The sequence below is a fragment of the Schistocerca serialis genome, chromosome 3 (assembly GCF_023864345.2).
Source record: "Schistocerca serialis cubense isolate TAMUIC-IGC-003099 chromosome 3, iqSchSeri2.2, whole genome shotgun sequence".
NCBI lineage: Eukaryota > Metazoa > Arthropoda > Insecta > Orthoptera > Acrididae > Schistocerca > Schistocerca serialis.
Genome location: NC_064640.1, coordinates 121,215,644 through 121,236,034, shown reverse-complemented (window position 1 = coordinate 121,236,034; position 20,391 = coordinate 121,215,644). Strand labels below are relative to the sequence as shown.

Genomic DNA, 20,391 nt, shown 5'->3' with positions numbered 1-20,391 from the left:
AGCAGATGCTATACAGATGATGATAAATGATTACATGATTTATCCTATTGATCAACACTCATAATGTGATGGCATCAGTTATGTATGAACTTTTGTATCATGTAAATAATGAAGTTTTAAACAGGTATAACTACAATTGTTCACAAGCAGATGCAACTATTGCATGATGGATTTTAAGTGTAAGAAGCAAGAAGCCATTTCTGAAATATGTAGCATAATAAATTATAATTCACACTGTATTGTGACTAATACATCATGCATTAAAGATCCCACACATAAATGTTTGTAGTATCCACTATTGTGTAGAAGCCACCGTGGCATCAAATTTGCTTATAATGATTATCTAAATGTGTTTGGCACAGATAATATTTGCTATTACTTTCTGTGGGGAATGTTTCTTGGCAATAACTGACTCCATCAAAGAATGAAGATACCAAAAAAGATAGTATAACAATGAAAACAATCAAATTTTGACAAAATAATTTAATTGGATGGATAAAAACTCTACTCACGAAGCAACGGCAGAACACACACACAAAAGACGGTTTTAATTAGGCAAGCTTTTGGAGCCAGTAGCTCCTTCTTCAGGCAGAGGGTTTGAAGGGGAAGGAAGAGGGGTGAAGTAAAAGGACTGGAGAGGTATAGGAAAAGGAGTAGATTTTGGAAAAGTCACCCAGAATTGTTGGTAAGGGGACTGCTTCTCATCCCGTGTGGTAAGTCTCTCCTAATCCATGGTTCTTGGTGACTTTCCTGAAATCTACCCCATTTCCTAGACCTCTCCAGTCCTTTTCCTTCATCCCTCTTCTTTCTCCTTTAACCCCTCTGCCTGAAGAAGGAGCTACTGGCTCCGAAAGCTCACTTAATTACAACAGTCTTTTGTGTGTATGTTCTACTACCGCTTGGTGAGTAGATTTTTTATCTATAAAAAAAAGACAGTGTTAGTTATGCTCATAAACCTATCAGAAAATAATTTATGTAGGATGAAACTATTAGAACAAAAGTTTCTGTGAAAGTCTGACATCAGGAAACATGTACTGCTTTACTAACAGTGTACATACACCCGAATTATAGCCCTCATTATTCATTGGTTTTAAACTCTTTCATTAATCATTTGAAATAAAATTTAAATTAAACCTTAAAAGTATGTGATGAGATTCTTCAGTTTCTCCCAGCATATTACTTGATTGAACATACACAAATGTGCTGCCAGTTTATAGTGTCCAGTGGGCACAATATATTGGTGATCAAACATGTCGCCATCATCAGGTGCACTGTCAAACTGTCCTGGCGGCATACAGCTGATTTATATACCCTCCCACTATAGGCTGCTCCATATGCATTTAGTGTGCATGGGTGCTTGACAGAGGCCTAAGATGTGAGTGTGTCAGCAGCTGTGGGCAGAAATGCATGGCTAGATGCCATGGATGTGACAGGATGGATGTAGGCACGCCATTCTCCCTGGCAATGGACTGGTAGTGTTTGCTGAGCTCATAGTGTTTGCTGACTGTCTTCTTTATTAAGCCCATTACTGGTTCCTAAGACTTTCTGAGACTATGGCCACAGTCCTGGTTGATACAGTGGTTCCTGTTTTGAATTTCAATGGAATGACACTGCCCCTGTCTTTCAACATTTTTGGTAAAATCCTGGTGCATGAGACAAATGGCGCACTGTAATCACTGAATTATTAAGATATATTGATTGAGAGGGACTCTAATAGCTGGAGCCTGGGGAACCACCACTCAGGAGCTATTTAACCCACATTCAAAAGTGGCCTACTATTTTAATTCCTGAACCTGGGTATAGTTGGATGGTGTCATGTGGGCAGCAGCCGATTTGACTCATAAGAAGGCCATATAATGTCAAGAATTAAAATTTACTCATCTCACAGACAACTATCACTAGCAGACCCCGGCAAAGTTGTCACCATTCTTACAATAATACAGCCAAGAGATGATGTAGTTGCAGGTTTGGACAGGGGACTTAACTTTGCTCCCACAAACAAACCTACTAAGCCAAACATCACCAGCGGAGATGTGGAAGCTATCTGTGACATGAGACAGCACCCTGATCTTCTTGTCTTACCTATGAACAAAGGTAACACAATGATGTTCAAACTCACAAGGACTACACTGGGAAGATTCAGAGCATACTAGATGATGACTCCTATTGGAAGATCAATACTGGCCCTGCCAAGAAGGTGGGGAGCAAGACCAGGATACTTCTCAAGGACTCAGATTTACCCACTATTGCTCTGTGCAGGGTGGTGACAGCTGTCTGCATTTATGTACAATTCTACATCCACATCTACATAGATACAGTGCATGATAGAGAGTACTCTGTACCACTACTAGGCATTTCCTTTCCTGTTCCCCTAGCAAATAGAGAGTGGGAAAATGTCTATCTGTATGCCTCCATATGAGCTCTAATTTATTGCTTCGTGTCTTTGTAGTCCTTACACACAATGTTTGTTGCCTGCAGTAGATTCATTTGGCACTCAGCTTCAAATGCCAGTTGTCTAAATTTTCTCACTAGTGTTTCTCAAAACAAACATTTCCTTCCCTCCAGGGATTCCCATTTAAATTCCCAAAGCATCTTCATAACGCATGTTGTTCAAACCTACTGGTAACAGATCTAGCAGACTGTCTCTGAATTGCTTCAATGTATTCCTTCAGTCCAACCTGGTACAGATCCAAAACACTTGAGTAGTACTACAAGAATAGGTTGCACCAATGTCCTATATGAAGTCTCCTTTACAGGTGAACAACTTTTTCCTAAAATTCTCCCAATAGTCTGAAGTCAACCATTCATCTTCCCTACTACAGTTCTCACATACTCATTCCATTTCATATCGCTTTGCAACGTTTTGCCTAGATATTCAAACAACTTGACTGTGTCATGAAGGACACTGGTAATATTGTATCTGAACATTAGAGGTTTGTTCTTCCTATTTAGCCTACATTTTACCACATTTAGAGCTAATGGCCATTCATCACACAAACTGGAAATTTTATCTAAGTCATCTTGTATCTTCCTACATTCACTCAACTTCAATACCTTACCATACACCACAACATCATTGACAAACAACTACAGATTGGTGCCCACCTGTCCATCAAATCATTTATGTATACAGAGAACAACAGCAGTCATTTTCTTTCCTGTCCCACTTCTGCTGATATCCTTGTCTCAATGAAAAATTTGATGTTCACTTTCACACTGTGGCCCATGGTGCCATCAGATCTCTTAACTGTGACATTTAGGAAAGGTAGTCCTCCCTCTGCCTTGGTCTCCACAATGAATTTGATGTTGAGATGTATGGAATTTCAATGTGCAAGTAAGTCATGGAGTCTGTCTCTTCCATCGGGACATATGGAAAACATGTCATCCACATACTGAAAAAAGGAAATAAATTTTCATTTGGATGAGTGTTCCACATACAGATTGGCAAGCAGAGTCAAGAGTGGGCTGCAGATTGTGCCTCACTCCATCTGTTCACAGTAGTATGCATTAAAAAGAAAATATATCGAGGTCAGCCAATGCCTGTAAAGGATGATACACTAACTAATGAGTGCTACTGATTTTCTTAGAGGCACCCTGTTGAATATCAAAATAATGTCATAAGCTCATCAGGATGTCCGAATCCTTCAGCCCAAAGTTGTTGAGGCATTTCATAAAATCCGCAGAATTGCAGGAGTTATTTGGGCATTTACTCATGTACGCAGTGAACGTGTCTTTCAGCTATTTTGCCAGCAAATATGTGGGAGCTCTGATGTCTCTGATAATAGGGTGTAATGGTATACCTTCTTTGTGGATCTTAGGACATCCATAAAATCTTGGTGGTACAGATTCTTATGGTAACAACTGATAATCCTAGGGGGTAAATCTGAGTCCATGGGAGGTGCCCTGGTCTTTCTCTCCACCTTGATCAGATTTGCATTGATCTTCCTATAAGAGACTGTTGTGACTCACCGATCTTTCAAAGTGCCGCTGCACAGTTATGGGCATCCTCTACGTGCGACACTGTCTGCCAGCCATGCAGCAGCAGCGCCACCTAAGTGGCCAGCCAACCAGCGGGCGCTAGACTTGGACTCAGTTATGATTTGACTGTTAAAGTGTACACACATCTTACTCTGTTTACTTGATCTGTGAATTTCATGTATTGCGTCTTCCTTGAAATATATTTGTTCACCTTGAAGTTATAACAGAGTCATCATCTAGTAGGCCCTGAATCTTCTCAGTGTAGTTGTTGTGACTTAGGACAGCCATTAACATGCATGTTTGGTCACTCCACATATGCACCACATTCATTAAGACAAATGTGCACCATATTCAATTTTGTAAGCCTATCTATGGCTGCAGCATGATTATGGATATGGTTACCATCTTATTCATAAATATTGATAATAAGCTCTTCAGAGCACTTAGATAGACATTCTGTACATCAAACCTGTGGTTATGAATTATTGCCTCTGCCTATGAACAACAAGAGGATGATCATTGAACCACTTCACCTCATGTAGCTGAGTTTGGGTTGCTACTAGTTTGCCTATGTCCATCCATTGCAGTTTATCCAATTAATATCTCCATGCCATTCAAGCAAATTATGTAACTCAGTCATCTTCTGACCCCTCACACAGCACTTACTGACATGCCACATTCAAATGTGCAATTGTTCGCTATATACATAGGTTGCAAGCAGTTTTTAGAGACATAAGTGTGATGCTGGTCAATGTAAACAACAAAGGTTCTCACTGCCTGAAAAAGATGGGAAGCTCCTTCTGCATCCAAAGAATGTATAAACATTCCTACTGATCGTTTATTAACTCTGTAAGATGAAATAAAATAACTACCATGAAAAGAAACACATAAAATTTAAGTGGATAATATAAAATAAAATAACGGTTCTCAGTTAAACTACACGATTGTGTCATTGACAATAGTACTAAGTAACCAAAATTCAAACAATAAGTCTTAAAAAATGAAAATAGTGTAGAACTATCTTTCTATCAGATGCTTAATACAGCATTTAAGACAGAATAGTTAGGGAACAGCATGTTCAAAATATGTGAGAAGAGTCTTCGCAGTGGTAAATGTACTGAAATGTGGGCAATGGTATTGGTCGTAGTAAGTGATTATGACATTGCAAGTAACACTAAGACACACCTCTAAGTTTTGAACAACAAAATTAAAAACAAGGAAAAACTAGAAACACTGGCTTTATGTCAGATATTAATTTAAGAGAATAAATCTTCACGTAATAGAGGCACCTCATTTTGTAGAATAAGACAAACTACACTATTTTAAAATAAAGTACCAGTTCAATCTTAATGTATTATTTACGGAACATTGAAAAATTATTTACATCTTTCCACATTAACTGGTTAATTTTCACTATATTTTTTTCAGCACCTGATGATAGAAGATTGGTTGCTGTTGACAGAGAGACATATATTTATAAAGGGCACAAATATACATTCCATCGTGAGCGTGTGACATGGGAGGAAGCTGCACAAATCTGTTCAAATGAAGGGGGATATCTTGCAATCTTGGAAGACATGGCTGAAACTCAATTCATTACTGAAGCTATGGCTGGTGGATTGTGTTTCTTTCACCGTAAGTTATTTCATCATATTACAGTATTTTCAGTTATGAGTATTTATACATATGATATTTTTTAAATAACTGCACTTCATTTAAAATGAAGTTCTATGTCCAATCTGTATTTGAACTTGAAGCTTTATGATTTTAGAGTAACAAATAATTATTTTTAACTGGTCTTCAGTATTCTGTAAAGTAGCACTCTCCAGATTTTGTAGTCTTTTGACAAGTAGACATTTTGCTGTTCTCATGATTGCTGAAGATTTCAGAAGCCTGGACAATCACATTACATGAAAAAATATTTGACAGCAGTTTAATTATAAATGTGTTCACTCACATTTCAGAGTATATCAACTGAAAATACTGCATAACTATGAACTTAACAATTACTTGTACAACCAGTCAGATACAGCTTTTGAAATCTACTTTGGACTTCAAACATGAGAATGGCCTCTTACTGAAAGTACAGACACACAGACATTTGTATAATAAACTGTGGTGCCTAGAGTAAATCATAATCCTCAGAGGAATAAAAATGATCATTCAATTCATATTGTTCCACAATGTATATATTCTCATTTTGTGTAAATATGTCAAATGGCTGATATGATGACTTACAATATAAATATAAGATGCCAATAGTACAATACCTTGAGCAATAAATGTAAGACATGGAAAGTTTTGTTCAATGACTGTGTATTTTATGACCCTAGAAACAATATCAATGTGGGGAATATTTTATTTTCAGTTCTCATAGATTTTGAAGACAATGTAAAACTAAATTATTTATCTTTTCAGCTTACCAGAACATTTGGATAGGTGGACGATATGTTGAAGGAAACTGGATGTGGGTTCCAACTGAGGTAAAAATACCAAGTGATATAGGAAGTGATGGCTATCCTCCATGGTCTGTTGATATTAGCACGAACAATTTATGTTTAACAATAAACAGAAGATTCATTACTCGACCAATTTTATCAGATCTCAACTGTGAATGGAAGAGGAATTTTGTCTGTGAACGTGGTAAATTATCCTACATTTAACACAATTTCCTTAGTCTTCATGAACTCTTTTCCTGTATTTATTATTGTTATTTTCAACAAATAAAAATGGAGGTTAATATAATATTGTACTTACCAAAATTTATTCTGAACATTAACCCTCCAGTATCATAACTTATTTCTTTATCTTTATTTTCAGAGGGCAAAAATTGAGGTATTATAATGCCCTTGACATATTAATTCAATTTTTTATGAAACAGTTACTGTAAGCACATCAAATAATTCATCAATTATATTTCAGGTTGTGCTCAGTTGAAGGATGGTGAACGACAATACTGGGATCCTCCTTTGTGTTCTCAGACTTTCAGTGAAATTGGAGATGAATGTAGCCTTATTTGCAAAGATGGATATGAACTTAGTGGAAGTGCTACAATCACATGCACTCTTGATGGCTGGAATGGCACTGCTGGTTTGAATAAAATACCTGAATGCAAAAGTAAGTGCAGTAACTATTACAAATTTACCTCTGAAAAGAACATTTATCTGCTTCTTGCTGTATTTAAATGGAATACTAGTTGTTAGTAATTTAACTTTTTCAGAAAATGCTTATAATCCATACATTTAAACAGTAACAACTCAAGGAAAGCTGGTAGAGGTGATTATAGAAACAGAATACAAAATTTTGGAACTAAATTCCTCTTCATCAGGAGAACAATAAAGGTAGAAAAAGGAAGAGTAACCTGTTAATTATAGTAAAAAACTGTATACAGTTACACACAACCTCTAAAGATGAAGGAATATGAAAAAAAAACTAGGTGAACAGGAGATAGCTGTGGTGAACAGTTCAAAATACCTGGGCTTACATATCAAAATCAAATTAAACTGGTCAAACCACACTCTCAATTTGTGAAAACGACTGAATTCTGCAATTATGCTTTGTGCATTGTATACTCTTATAGGAACATTATTTTTCTATAATAAATTTTCAGTAATATTTATTATCTATAATATTTATTTTTTCTGTAATATTTAATTATCTGTAAATTCATTTTTCTATAATAGAACTTAAGTTGTAGATAGTTTAATGTGACACTGACATGTTCCATATCCTGTGATATAGTTAGAATGTGGATCACCAGAACACAAAATAAATAATTCAGAAATTAATAATTATAGTTGCTAGTTGGAAATATAAGTTACTCCCAAGCTGTTATAATGTACCAAGCTGAGGCTTGCATATCATGCAATACAGTAGACATAGCTAATGCTGTATATCTCACAGTGAATGTGAATGATGTGTTAGTTTGATCAAAAATGATGGACAACCCAATACATCAAGACAAATATTAACATAAGATTGTACCATTTACTGCCCGAAAAGCTATTTTACTTTAACTTGCCAATAACCCCTTTATATTTGTGGTACAATCCAATATGTGAAATAATGTCTTAATTTATGTAATAAATGTGAGCTGGAACATTACATTGTCCAAGTACAGACATATTTATATAAGTTACAGAAATGTCTAAATTGACTTTGGTGCAGAAACACAGTTCTTTCTTTCTTTTTTATTATTATTATTATTATTATTAATTATGTGATTGTAAAACTTATTTTTAAGAATTTCCTAAAATTAAATTTAATGTTAATAAGTATTCATTTTATATTAATCTGGGATATGTCTTCATTTAGCTGTAATAAATTGAAAATGCTACCAATAAATTTTGTAATAATCTTGACATATTAATTCCAATTTTGTTCTGTCATCATACAATAATAAATGTGACCATCACTGATAATTCATCAATTTTATTTCAGGTTGTGCTCTATTGAAGGATGGTAAAGGACAATACTGGGACCCTCCATTGTGTTCTCAGACACACAGTGAAATAGGAGATGAATGTAGCCTTGTTTGCAAAGATGGATATGAACTTAGTGGAAGTGCTACAGTTACATGCACTGCTGATGGCTGGGATGGCACAGATGGTTTGAATAATCTTCCTGAATGCAAAAGTAAGTACAGTAATTATTTCAGACATACCTCAAAACAGAACATTTTATCCACTAATGAATTCATGTAATACCAGCTATTAGTAATTTTTATTATTTATTGAGACTTTCCCCAATATAGAAGTTTCTCTCCAAAATAACAATACATTCAGTTCTTATTAAAATGAGTATTACGTAAGTACTGTTAGTAATTAATTTTTTTTTTTTTCAAAAATCAAATAGGAATCTGGATAAGGGAAAAGTTAACTGGCTAGCTGCTGGTTAGGAGGATAAACTGCTCCTAATATCGCCAAGGGTCATCTCAAAACACACTTGTTTGAATCACAGAAATGACAAACTCTGATTTGGTATAAACACATGGACATTGTTTCCGCTCAGTGTTCTCATGAAGAATGTGCTATCCAAAATTTTCTGGAATGGTGCTGCCATCTGTTAAAAATCTTACCTTTGGGCTAATGGTCACCATCACCCTTGAAGTAGTTCCCATCCACACATACACACTGGTCCCAGCCCTTCTGCCACTGGTCAAACGTTTTCTGTAAGTTGTTCTTTGAGGGTGTTTATCACCACCAGTGATGCTTCTAGAACTCTCTCTAGAGTGTCAAACCAATGCCTTTCAACTTGAGTTTCAGTTTTGGGAGTAGCACAAAGTCGCAAGGTGCCAAATCTGCTGAGTATGGTGGGTGGGGTACAACCACCATGTTGTTTTTTGCCAAAAAGATCCTGGTGAGCAAGTACGTATGACAGGGTGCATTGTCATGATGCAGCAGCCAGTTCCCTTGACGCCAAAGTTCAGGCTGGTGTCACCGCAAGTTTTCACAGAGCCATCACAAAACGTCACGGTAGTATGCATAATTCACTGTTTGGTTGGGTGGGATGAATTCTTTGTGCACAATTCCCTTGGTATCAAACAAAACGATGATCATGCTCTTCACTTTGCTCTTCGCCTGTCTTGATTTTGGGTCTTGGAGAGCACGGGCTCTTCCACTGGGATGATTGCTGCTTTGTCTCTGGGTCATAACCATAAATCCAGCTCTTGTCGCCAGTGATGACCCATGACAATGAGGTTGGATCATCAGATGCGGTCTGACGAAGGTCCGTGCACACTTCAACATGCTGTGCCTTCTGATTGGCAGTGAAGATCCTTGGCACAAATTTTGCAGCAACACAATGCATGCCCAATTCATCAGTCAACATTCTTTGCCATGTCCCATAACTAATTGTTTTGAAGTTTAGCAACAATGTCTAGCGTTGTGCGGCTAATGGGCCTTCCAATGTGAGCATCATCTTCAGCATCTATATGGCCAGCCCTGAACTGAATGCCACTCAAACACACATGTAAGGCTCAAGCCCTGCCCCCCAAACATTTGTTGAATCATTGCAAGGGTCTCCGTAGCACCTTTCCTGAGATTTGCACAGAATTTGATGCACACACGCTGTTCTGTTCATGGATCCATTATAAAATCACCACACACCAAACACAGAGTATCATGGAAATCACTGTGGACACACAACACGTCCTCGCAGCTGAATGCCACTCCATACACTGACTCATCAGATATGCAGCTCTTGCCACCTAGCGGTGCAAAGATCTACTACACCTACTTTCCAGATGGCAGCACCAGTCCTGAAAATTTTGGATTCCACCTCATAATCCTGTCAGTTCAAAAAGTTTTGAAACTGGATTAATAAAAAAAGAAGGAAAGATTAACATGGTGATTTTAATGATTTGTTTGTGCTACATAGTCTCCTCTTACTGGAGTACAATGCATAGAATGTTCATACAACCATGTGAAACTGTCAGAAAATTCCTTCTTTGGGATGTTCAACTCAAGCACCACATTGGCTTGAATGTTGATTACATCATCAAAGTGTTGACCTATTATGTGAATTTCTGCATTTTATTGTTCTGTGGTAGCTTTGTGTTGATAACATGAAGTCTTGTCAACAGTGATCATTTTTTCCTGAAAAGAATTATCCATATTTTTTGTTTCAATGAAATCATGATAGAAATGCACATATAATTGGTTCTTTTTGGTGAGCCACTGTGTACAAGGCAAACTATGCATGCACTTTCCTCATCTTCAAAACATTCTGGGGAGTGTCTTGAACACATGATTTGATGATGTTGCTTGACTGTGATTTGCCACGCAACAATTTCAGCATATTATGGTTGCTAATTCACTACATAACCCTGGCTGCTTACCACTGACTGGTAAAATACACAGCTGTTGTTTACAGTTCTAGTTCAAGCTTCTACCGTAGACACTGCAGACTGCACTGACATTTCTTATACACCAGGAACACAATCAGTCTTGGAACTTTTTGGACAGATGGTGTGCATTGGCTTCCCTGCCACCCATTTATAGTGGCCCCCATCTTTTATGATTAAGGCCATGCTAGACATATGTCTCACACTGCAACTTTTGCAAGCAGTAATAAATCCCAAACATTTTTCTTTGTAAATGAGACACAGATGATACATACAGGGTGTACATAAAGTCCGGGAACACTTTCGATTATTTATTGCACAAAAAACCAAACATTGTACACATATCATACATATGTCATTTTGAAGAGAAATCTTGAAAGTTTTTATTTTCATGTATACCGTCACAGCATAGTTTGATAATTTGCTGATAGTCAGCGCTAGTCGCAAACACGGCAAGTTCAGGTGCAGAGCAAGCTTTCTGTGTTGGAGTTCGACAAAAGCAAGTGTGCTACAGCTGTTCAACGGATGTTTAGAACCAAGTACAGCAAGAAGCCACCAACAAGGAAGGCCATTTACCACTGGCACAACAAATTCGTTATGACAGGTTGCTTGTCCCCGGCAAAAAGAGACAGACGTCCCAGTGTGAGTGAAGTGAATGTGGAGAACGTATGAGAGACATTCATATGGAGTCCAAAGAAATTGGTGTATTGTGCATCCTGTGAACTTAAAATGGCTCCAATGACATTATGGAAAGTCCTGCAACAGAATCTGTATATGAAACTATTCAAACAGGACCTAGTGCAGAAACTCAATGACAACAACAAAGACAAGCGTTTTGAATTTTGTTCGCAGTTGCAACACTTAAATGTGGATGGATATGGCATTGTTGATCACTTAATTTTTAGTGACAAAGCCACTTTTCACACTAGTGGGAAAGTGAACAGGCATAATTGTTGAATCTGGGGTACAAAGCATTTACCCAAAGGTAAATGTTTTTTGTGCCTTGTCACATCGAAAACTGTATGGGCCATTCTTCTTTACCCAGAGCACTGTCACTGGATATTCCTACTTGGACATGTGGGAGCAATGGCTGACGCCTCAAATGCAATCAGACTCTCCATTCATCTTTCAGCAGGACGGGGCTCCAGCGCATCTTCATCGTGAATTTCGTGGGTACCCGAACATGGAGCTGCCGCATCGGTGGATCTGCCATGCTACAGAAGGGGACAGCTGTTTCATGAAATGGCTACGCTGATCACCAAAACTCACTCCATGTGACTTTCTTCTGTGGGGACACATTAAAGATCTGGTGTATGTACTGCCTCTACCATATGATGTAGCAGAGCTCTGGGAGAGAATTCGGGAAGTGACAGCCACAGTCGTCAATGCCATGTTGCGATAGGTATGGCAAGAATTTGATTAGCATATTGATGTTTGCCAGTCACTCATGGTTCGCATATCGAATGTTTGTAAAAAAGACTTTCAGAGTTTCTCTTCAAAATGCAATATCTATGACCTCTGTACAATGTTTAGTTCTTGTCGAATAAATAATTGAAAGTGTTCCCAAACTTTATGTACCCCCTGTACTTTTAGTTGCAAAATGGATAAAATATTTTTTAAGAATTTCTTAAAATCAGATTCAGTGTAAATAAGTATTCAGTTTAGAAGAGCTTGGCACTTTGTCCTAAGGTAGATGTAATGAATTTAATATTCAACAATAAATTTTATAATGATCTATACATGTTAATTCAAATTTTGATGTTTCATTGTATAATAATTAATTTTTACATCTCAAATAAATCATCCAATCTATTTTAGGTTGTGGGCTATTGAAAGACAGTGATCGACAATACTGGGATCCTCCTTCTTGCACTGAGACTTTCAAAGACGTGGGAGATGAGTGCAACCTTGTTTGCAGAGATGGATATACCCTTAATGGAACTGCTACAGTCACATGCACTGATGATGGCTGGAGTGGTGCTGGTGGATTGAATGTATTTCCTGAGTGCAAAGGTAACCTAAATGATTGTTACTATCAGACCTCAAAACATTACATATTCAGTACTTTGTGTTTCATGTTGCTGTAATATCAGCTGTTAGTAATTTAACTTTTTCATTGAATATGATGATAAAATCATATATTTAACCAATGACGACTCAAGCAGAGCTGACAGGTACAATTTTAAAAACAAGTTTCTAACTTTGAGATTTTTAAGCATTCCTTCATTAGGGAAACAATAAAGATCTAGAAATAGACAGAGAAAGAATCAATTGTACAGCTACTAGTTGAAGGATTAGTTGGTCCTCACATTTCCAATGGTCATCTACAAACACACTTCATTGAGTCACACAGATGGCAACCTTTGATTGGATATGGAATCATGGGCAATGTTTCTGCTGCCTGCATTCATGCAGAACCTGTGATTATTAACACATTGACTGCTATGCCAGCTGTATTTACTGACGCCGCCCTGTTGCAAGACATAGCAGATCCCCTTTTCTCCTATGGAGGTGGGAGATGCAATATCTATTTTTGAGTCTCACAATGAAAAAAAATATTATCCAAACATTTTCTGTAGTTAAGGTTAATGTGAATAAGTATTCATTTTACATGAATGAGGGCTTCATCATGTTTAAGGTAAAAAAAAATATTTTAGTATGACTCATTTATTCACATTTTAATATATAACAACAAAAAATTAATATCAAGATATGATTAATAATTCAGCACTTGAATTTCAGGCTGTGCTCACTTGCAGGACAGTGAACGAGAATACTGGGATCCTCCATCATGTTCTCAGAGCTACAGTGAAGTAGGAGATCAGTGCAGCCTCATTTGCAATGATGGATATGAACTTAGTGGAAGTGCTATTGTCACATGCACACCTGATGGGTGGAATGGCACTGGTGGTTTTGATAAAATTCCTCACTGCAAAAGTAAGTGCAATAATTATAAGAGCTGCTGCTTAAAATATAAAGTTTTCCCCATTTTTTCCATGGAAATGTAATACTAGTTTTTGTAATTTTAAATTTTCAGAAAACATCATGATCACAATCAAACACTTACATAATAATTACTCAAGCAAAGTGAATAAATATGGTATCAAAAATAGACCTCTAAATTTTGAAACTTGTAAGCATATTCATGACCAAGAGAGCATAAAAACTAGAAACCTAAATAAAGTAAAAGCAATCTTGATAGCTGATGTATGGGTGGATAAGTTGGGTCACCTGTTGATATGTTTCTTTGGGTCACAGTAGTGAAAAACTCTGATTTAATATAGATACATTGATAGTGTTATGCTGTCTGTCTCTTTGGTAACTTGAGCTTCTTAACACATATGCTGGCATGTCAATCCTATAAAAACTCTAGCATTCTGGGCATATCAGTCACATGTATCTGAAACTGCAGCTTTTACAAACAAGAAAAAATCCAGTTTTATCTCCACAAATTTGAAATGGAAGTAAGTAACATCTTAAAACATGAAGAGCATTTATTTATTGCTAAAAACAGATACTTGTAATGACACTGCAGATATTAATTTCCTGTGAAATTTCTGAACACACACCAAAGAAATAAAAGGTAGAGAAGGACAATCTGGCAAAACGTACAATCTCTTGATGTTTTATTCTTAGTAACATATTTTCCTTTAGTTCATTTTATCAGTGCATAGCAGATGGTACACAGCCTTCAATTTATTTTCCATGCCCAGTGGCTGTTATGTTTTGTTTTCACTAAATCAGAATATATGTAAAATCATAATCTAGAAATTTTCTTATTTAAGTTATGATTTTATTTATGTTTTGGTTTATTCATTGTATACCTCATACCCAATTACAGCAGATGTGCCTTGAAGATATCAGTATTCCACTTTCAAGGTTGTTTATCATTTTACCACTTTGAAAACTGTAGTTGTATGAGTAGAAATCTGGTCAGAGGAATTGATTCTAGCTTTTATTTTGTTAAAAATCTGGACAGTTTCCATTTTAACAGTACACATCTATGTTTCTTATTTGTGGGAGGTTGATCATTCTTTTCGTGTCCTGGACCTTTCTCTTGTGGGGGAATGTTTATACGAAACCTAGTTCACATCACAAGGGTTATGCCTCTGCAACAACAATACCATTTTAATCATAGCAGATTCTCCTGTTAGTGTAGTATAGTAATTCAGTGGTCTTTTTTCATTGTTTAATGTACATATGTACAGTATGACAAGTCAAGTGATATTATATGATAGATACAAGTTCTCTGATGACTTAATGGATACATTTTTAGAATAGCAAAAATCAAACAGTTTTATAAGTGTTACACAGATATAATCCTAACAATTTTAGTTTGTTGTTGTTGTTGTGGTCTTCAGTCCTGAGACTGGTTTGATGCAGCTCTCCATGCTACTCTATCCTGTGCAAGCTTCTTCATCTCCCAGTACCTACTGCAACCTACATCCTTCTGAATCTGCTTAGTGTATTCATCTCTTGGTCTCCCTCTACGATTTTTACCCTCCACGCTGCCCTCCAATACTAAATTGGTGATCCCTTGATGCCTCAGAACATGTCCTACCAACTGATCCCTTCTTCTGGTCAAGTTGTGCCACAAACTTCTCTTCTCCCCAATCCTATTCAATACTTCCTCATTAGTTATGTGATCTACCCATCTAATCTTCAGCATTCTTCTGTAGCACCACATTTCGAAAGCTTCTATTCTCTTCTTGTCCAAACTATTTACCGTCCATGTTTCACTTCCATACATGGCTACACTCCATACGAATACTTTCAGAAATGACTTCCTGACACTTAAATCAATACTGGATGTTAACAAATTTCTCTTCTTCAGAAATGCTTTCCTTGCCATTGCCAGCCTACATTTGATATCCTCTCTACTTCGACCATCATCAGTTATTTTGCTACCCAAATAGCAAAACTCCTTTACTACTTTAAGTGCCTCATTTCCTAATCTAATTCCCTCAGCATCACCCGACTTAATTAGACTACATTCCATTATCCTTGTTTTGCTTTTGTTGATGTTCATCTTATATCCTCCTTTCAAGACACTGTCCATTCCATTCAACTGCTCTTCCAAGTCCTTTGCTGTCTCTGACAGAATTACAATGTCATCGGCGAACCTCAAAGTTTTTATTTCTTCTCCATGAATTTTAATACCTACTCCGAATTTTTCTTTTGTTTCCTTTACTGCTTGCTCAATATACAGATTGAACAACATCGGGGAGAGGCTACAACCCTGTCTTACTCCCTTCCCAACCACTGCTTCCCTTTCAAGACCCTCGACTCTTATAACTGCCATCTGGTTTCTGTACAAATTGTAAATAGCCTTTCGCTCCCTGTATTTTACCCCTGCCACATTTAGAATTTGAAAGAGAGTATTCCAGTCAACATTGTCAAAAGCTTTCTCTAAGTCTACAAATGCTAGAAATGTGGGTTTGCCTTTCCTTAATCTTTCTTCTAAGATAAGTCGTAAGGTCAGTATTGCCTCACGTGTTCCAGTGTTTCTACGGAATCCAAACTGATCTTCCCCGAGGTTGGCTTCTACTAGTTTTTCCATTCGTCTGTAAAGAATTCGTGTTAGTATTTTGCAGCTGTGACTTATTAAGCTGATAGCTCGGTAATTTTCACATCTGTCAACACCTGCTTTCTTTGGGATTGGAATTATTATATTCTTCTTGAAGTCTGAGGGTATTTCGCCTGTTTCATACATCTTGCTCACCAGATGGTAGAGTTTTGTCAGGACTGGCTCTCCCACGGCCGTCAGTAGTTCCAATGGAATATTGTCTACTCCGGGGGCCTTGTTTCGACTCAGGTCTTTCAGTGCTCTGTCAAACTCTTCACGCAGTATCTTATCTCCCATTTCATCTTCATCTACATCCTCTTCCATTTCCATAATATTGTCCTCAAGTACATCGCCCTTGTATAGACCCTCTATATACTCCTTCCACCTTTCTGCTTTCCCTTCTTTGCTTAGAACTGGGTTTCCATCTGAGCTCTTGATATTCATACAAGTCGTTCTCTTATCTCCAAAGGTCTCTTTAATTTTCCTGTAGGCAGTATCTATCTTACCCCTAGTGAGATAGGCCTCTACATCCTTACATTTGTCCTCTAGCCATCCCTGCTTAGCCATTTTGCACTTCCTGTCGATCTCATTTTTGAGACGTTTGTATTCCTTTTTGCCTGTTTCACTTACTGCATTTTTATATTTTCTCCTTTCATCAATTAAATTCAATATTTCTTCTGTTACCCAAGGATTTCTACTAGCCCTCGTCTTTTTACCTACTTGATCCTCTGCTGCCTTCACTACTTCATCCCTCAAAGCTACCCATTCTTCTTCTACTGTATTTATTTCCCCCATTCCTGTCAATTGCTCCCTTATGCTCTCCCTGAATCTCTGTACAACCTCTGGTTCTTTTAGTTTATCCAGGTCCCATCTCCTTAAATTCCCACCTTTTTGCAGTTTCTTCAGTTTTAATCTGCAGGTCATAACCAATAGATTGTGGTCAGAGTCCACATCTGCCCCTGGAAATGTCTTACAATTTAAAACCTGGTTCCTAAATCTCTGTCTTACCATTATATAATCTATCTGATACCTTTTAGTATCTCCAGGGTTCTTCCATGTATACAACCTTCTTTCATGATTCTTAAACCAAGTGTTAGTTATGATTATGTTGTGCTCTGTGCAAAATTCGACCAGGCGGCTTCCTCTTTCATTTCTGTCCCCCAATCCATATTCACCTACTATGTTTCCTTCTCTCCCTTTTCCTACACTCGAATTCCAGTCACCCATGACTATTAAATTTTCGTCCCCCTTCACAATCTGAATAATTTCTTTTATTTCATCATACATTTCTTCAATTTCTTCGTCATCTGCAGAGCTAGTCGGCATATAAACTTGTACTACTGTAGTAGGTGTGGGCTTCGTATCTATCTTGGCCACAATAATGCATTCACTATGCTGTTTGTAGTAGCTTACCCGCATTCCTATTTTCCTATTCATTATTAAACCTACTCCTGCATTACCCCTATTTGATTTTGTGTTTATAACCCTGTAGTCACCTGACCAGAAGTCTTGTTCCTCCTGCCACCGAACTTCACTAATTCCCACTATATCCAACTTCAACCTATCCATTTCCCTTTTTAAATTTTCTAACCTTCCTGCCCGATTAAGGGATCTGACATTCCACGCTCCGATCCGTAGAACGCCAGTTTTCTTTCGCCTGATAACGACATCCTCTTGAGTAGTCCCCGCCCGGAGATCCGAATGGGGGACTATTTTACCTCCGGAATATTTTACCCAAGAGGACGCCATCATCATGTAATCATACAGTAAAGCTGCATGCCCTCGGGAAAAATTACGGCTGTAGTTTCCCCTTGCTTTCAGCCGTTCGCAGTACCAGCACAGCAAGGCCGTTTTGGTTATTGTTACAAGGCCAGATCAGTCAATCATCCAGACTGTTGCCCTTGCAACTACTGAAAAGGCTGCTGCCCCTCTTCAGGAACCACACATTTGTCTGGCCTCTCAACAGATACCCCTCCGTCGTGGTTGCACCTACGGTACGGCTATCTGTATCGCTGAGGCACGCAAGCCTCCCCACCAACGGCAAGGTCCATGGTTCATGGGGGGGAGGACAATTTTAGTATGAACAGAATATTCTTTTAATTGAGTAGATACTTGAGCGTTAGCACTTTACAGCCTACAGACAGGAGAATGTTTATACTTTTTCTAACAATTAATTAAGAAATATAGACAAAGTGTTAAAATAACAAGATAAATAGCAACTGGAAGGCCTTCTACACACAGTGCTTTACATAATTAAAAATTCGTGTAGAGTGTCCTTGGACTTGTTTAGAAGGTATGATTTAAGAGTCGCTTTGAAATGTCTGATAAATATTACTAGTTTAATAGGGTCAGACAGGAGCATGACTTATCTTGTCCATCTGGAGCAGTTCTGCAGGCCCTCCAAAGCACAGGCAACTAAATGAAACAAAGTACAAAAAGTACAAAGTCTGGCCTCACCTATTAACCCTGTGCCCTGTGAGTTGACATGTGTTAGCTGCTTCAGTGGGGTCCAAGCGGGCACATGTGTGTGTGTGTGGGGGGGGGGGGGGGGGGGTTACTAGTTGTCGGGAACTCCAATGTTAAGCATGTTATGGGGCCCCTTAGACAGATAGTGTTTAGCACTAGTAAGAAAGCCAATGGGCACTCAGTATGTCTGCTGGGGAGCCTCATCCGAGATGTGGAGGTTGCCCTGCCTGTGACTATCAAGCATGAAATGTTCAGTCATCCACAAGTTGTGGCTCACATCAGCACCAACAACATCTGTTGCATGGGCTCTGAGGCCATTCTCAATTCATACAGTTGGGTGGCGGAGGTGGTGATGGGTGCTGGCTGAAATCTAAAGTGGAAATATCTAAGATATTTAGTGAGTCATGGAAGGTACATTGGAAAGAGAGATTAGGGGCCATAGGAGTGGGAGTGTTCATTGCAGTTGACAAAAATATTGTGACTAGTGAGGTTGAAGTTGAGTGCAACAGTGAAATTATCTGGTTGTGTATAAGGTGAAAGTAAATTAATTGTTGGTTATTTTTACCAGCCACCTGATTCTGTTATGACAGTTCTTGAGTCATTCAAAAAAAGTCTATGGACAGTAGCATGTAAATACTCAGATCATGCAGTACTAGTTAAAGGTGAATTAAACCTACCGAGTATAGACTGGGATGTTTATAGATGTACTGCAGGGGGTACAGACAAACAGTCATGTGCAGTACTTTTGAACACATTTTTTGAAAACTGTCTTTAGCAACTTGTTCAGGAACCCACACACAATGCATTCTACAAATAGGTTGGATCTTGTCGACAATGCAACATAGAAATGATGATTAGCGATCATGATGTCATTATAGCAACTATAGTTATGAAAAATAATAAATCAGTCAAGAAGACTAGGAGATTGTTTCTGCTAGAAAGAGCAAATGAGAAGTTGTTAGCATCTCACTTAGACAGTGCAATGACATCACTTAGTTCCAGTAAGATGGATGTAGAGGAACTATGGGCAAAGTTTAAGCAGATTGTAAATTGTGGTCTGGAGAGTTATGTGCCTAGTAAGTGGATTAAGAATGGAAAACACCCACCATGGTTCAATAACAAAATTCACAAAAATGCTGAGGAAGCAGAGGTGGTTGCTCTCTTGGTTCAAAAGAGAACACACAAATGATGACAAACAAAGATCAGTAGAGATGTGTGCATCAGTGGAAAGATCTATATGCAAAGCATACAGCAACTACAACCCTCATACCTTAGAAAAAAATCTGACAAAGAACCCAGAAAAACTCTATTCCTGTGTAAAATTGCTAAGCAGGTCTAAGACTTCCATCTAGTGCCTTGTTGACCAGTATGGTGCAGCAGTTGAAGACAGCAAAACGAAAGCCAGAGTTTCAAATTTTGCATTCAAGAAACTGTTCATGTATGAGAATCATAGAAACATACAACCATTTGTCCATCAGACAGGCTTTCATATGGACAGCATAGTAATAAGCATTTCTGGTGTAGAGTAAGAATCCCA

At 37.8% G+C, this 20,391-nt stretch overlaps 1 protein-coding gene across 1 annotated transcript in view; it reads left to right on the top strand.

The window, feature by feature from the left end:
- The window catches only part of LOC126470717 (P-selectin-like), an 86,832-nt gene that overhangs the window by 10,768 nt on the left and 55,673 nt on the right, over nucleotides 1-20,391 (top strand). Inside the window, exons 2-7 of the mRNA XM_050098720.1 lie at nucleotides 5,407-5,613; nucleotides 6,397-6,621; nucleotides 6,901-7,095; nucleotides 8,419-8,613; nucleotides 12,641-12,835; nucleotides 13,565-13,759. Coding sequence (XP_049954677.1) covers nucleotides 5,407-5,613; nucleotides 6,397-6,621; nucleotides 6,901-7,095; nucleotides 8,419-8,613; nucleotides 12,641-12,835; nucleotides 13,565-13,759 — 1,212 coding nt within the window. The remainder of the gene's footprint in view (nucleotides 1-5,406; nucleotides 5,614-6,396; nucleotides 6,622-6,900; nucleotides 7,096-8,418; nucleotides 8,614-12,640; nucleotides 12,836-13,564; nucleotides 13,760-20,391) is intronic.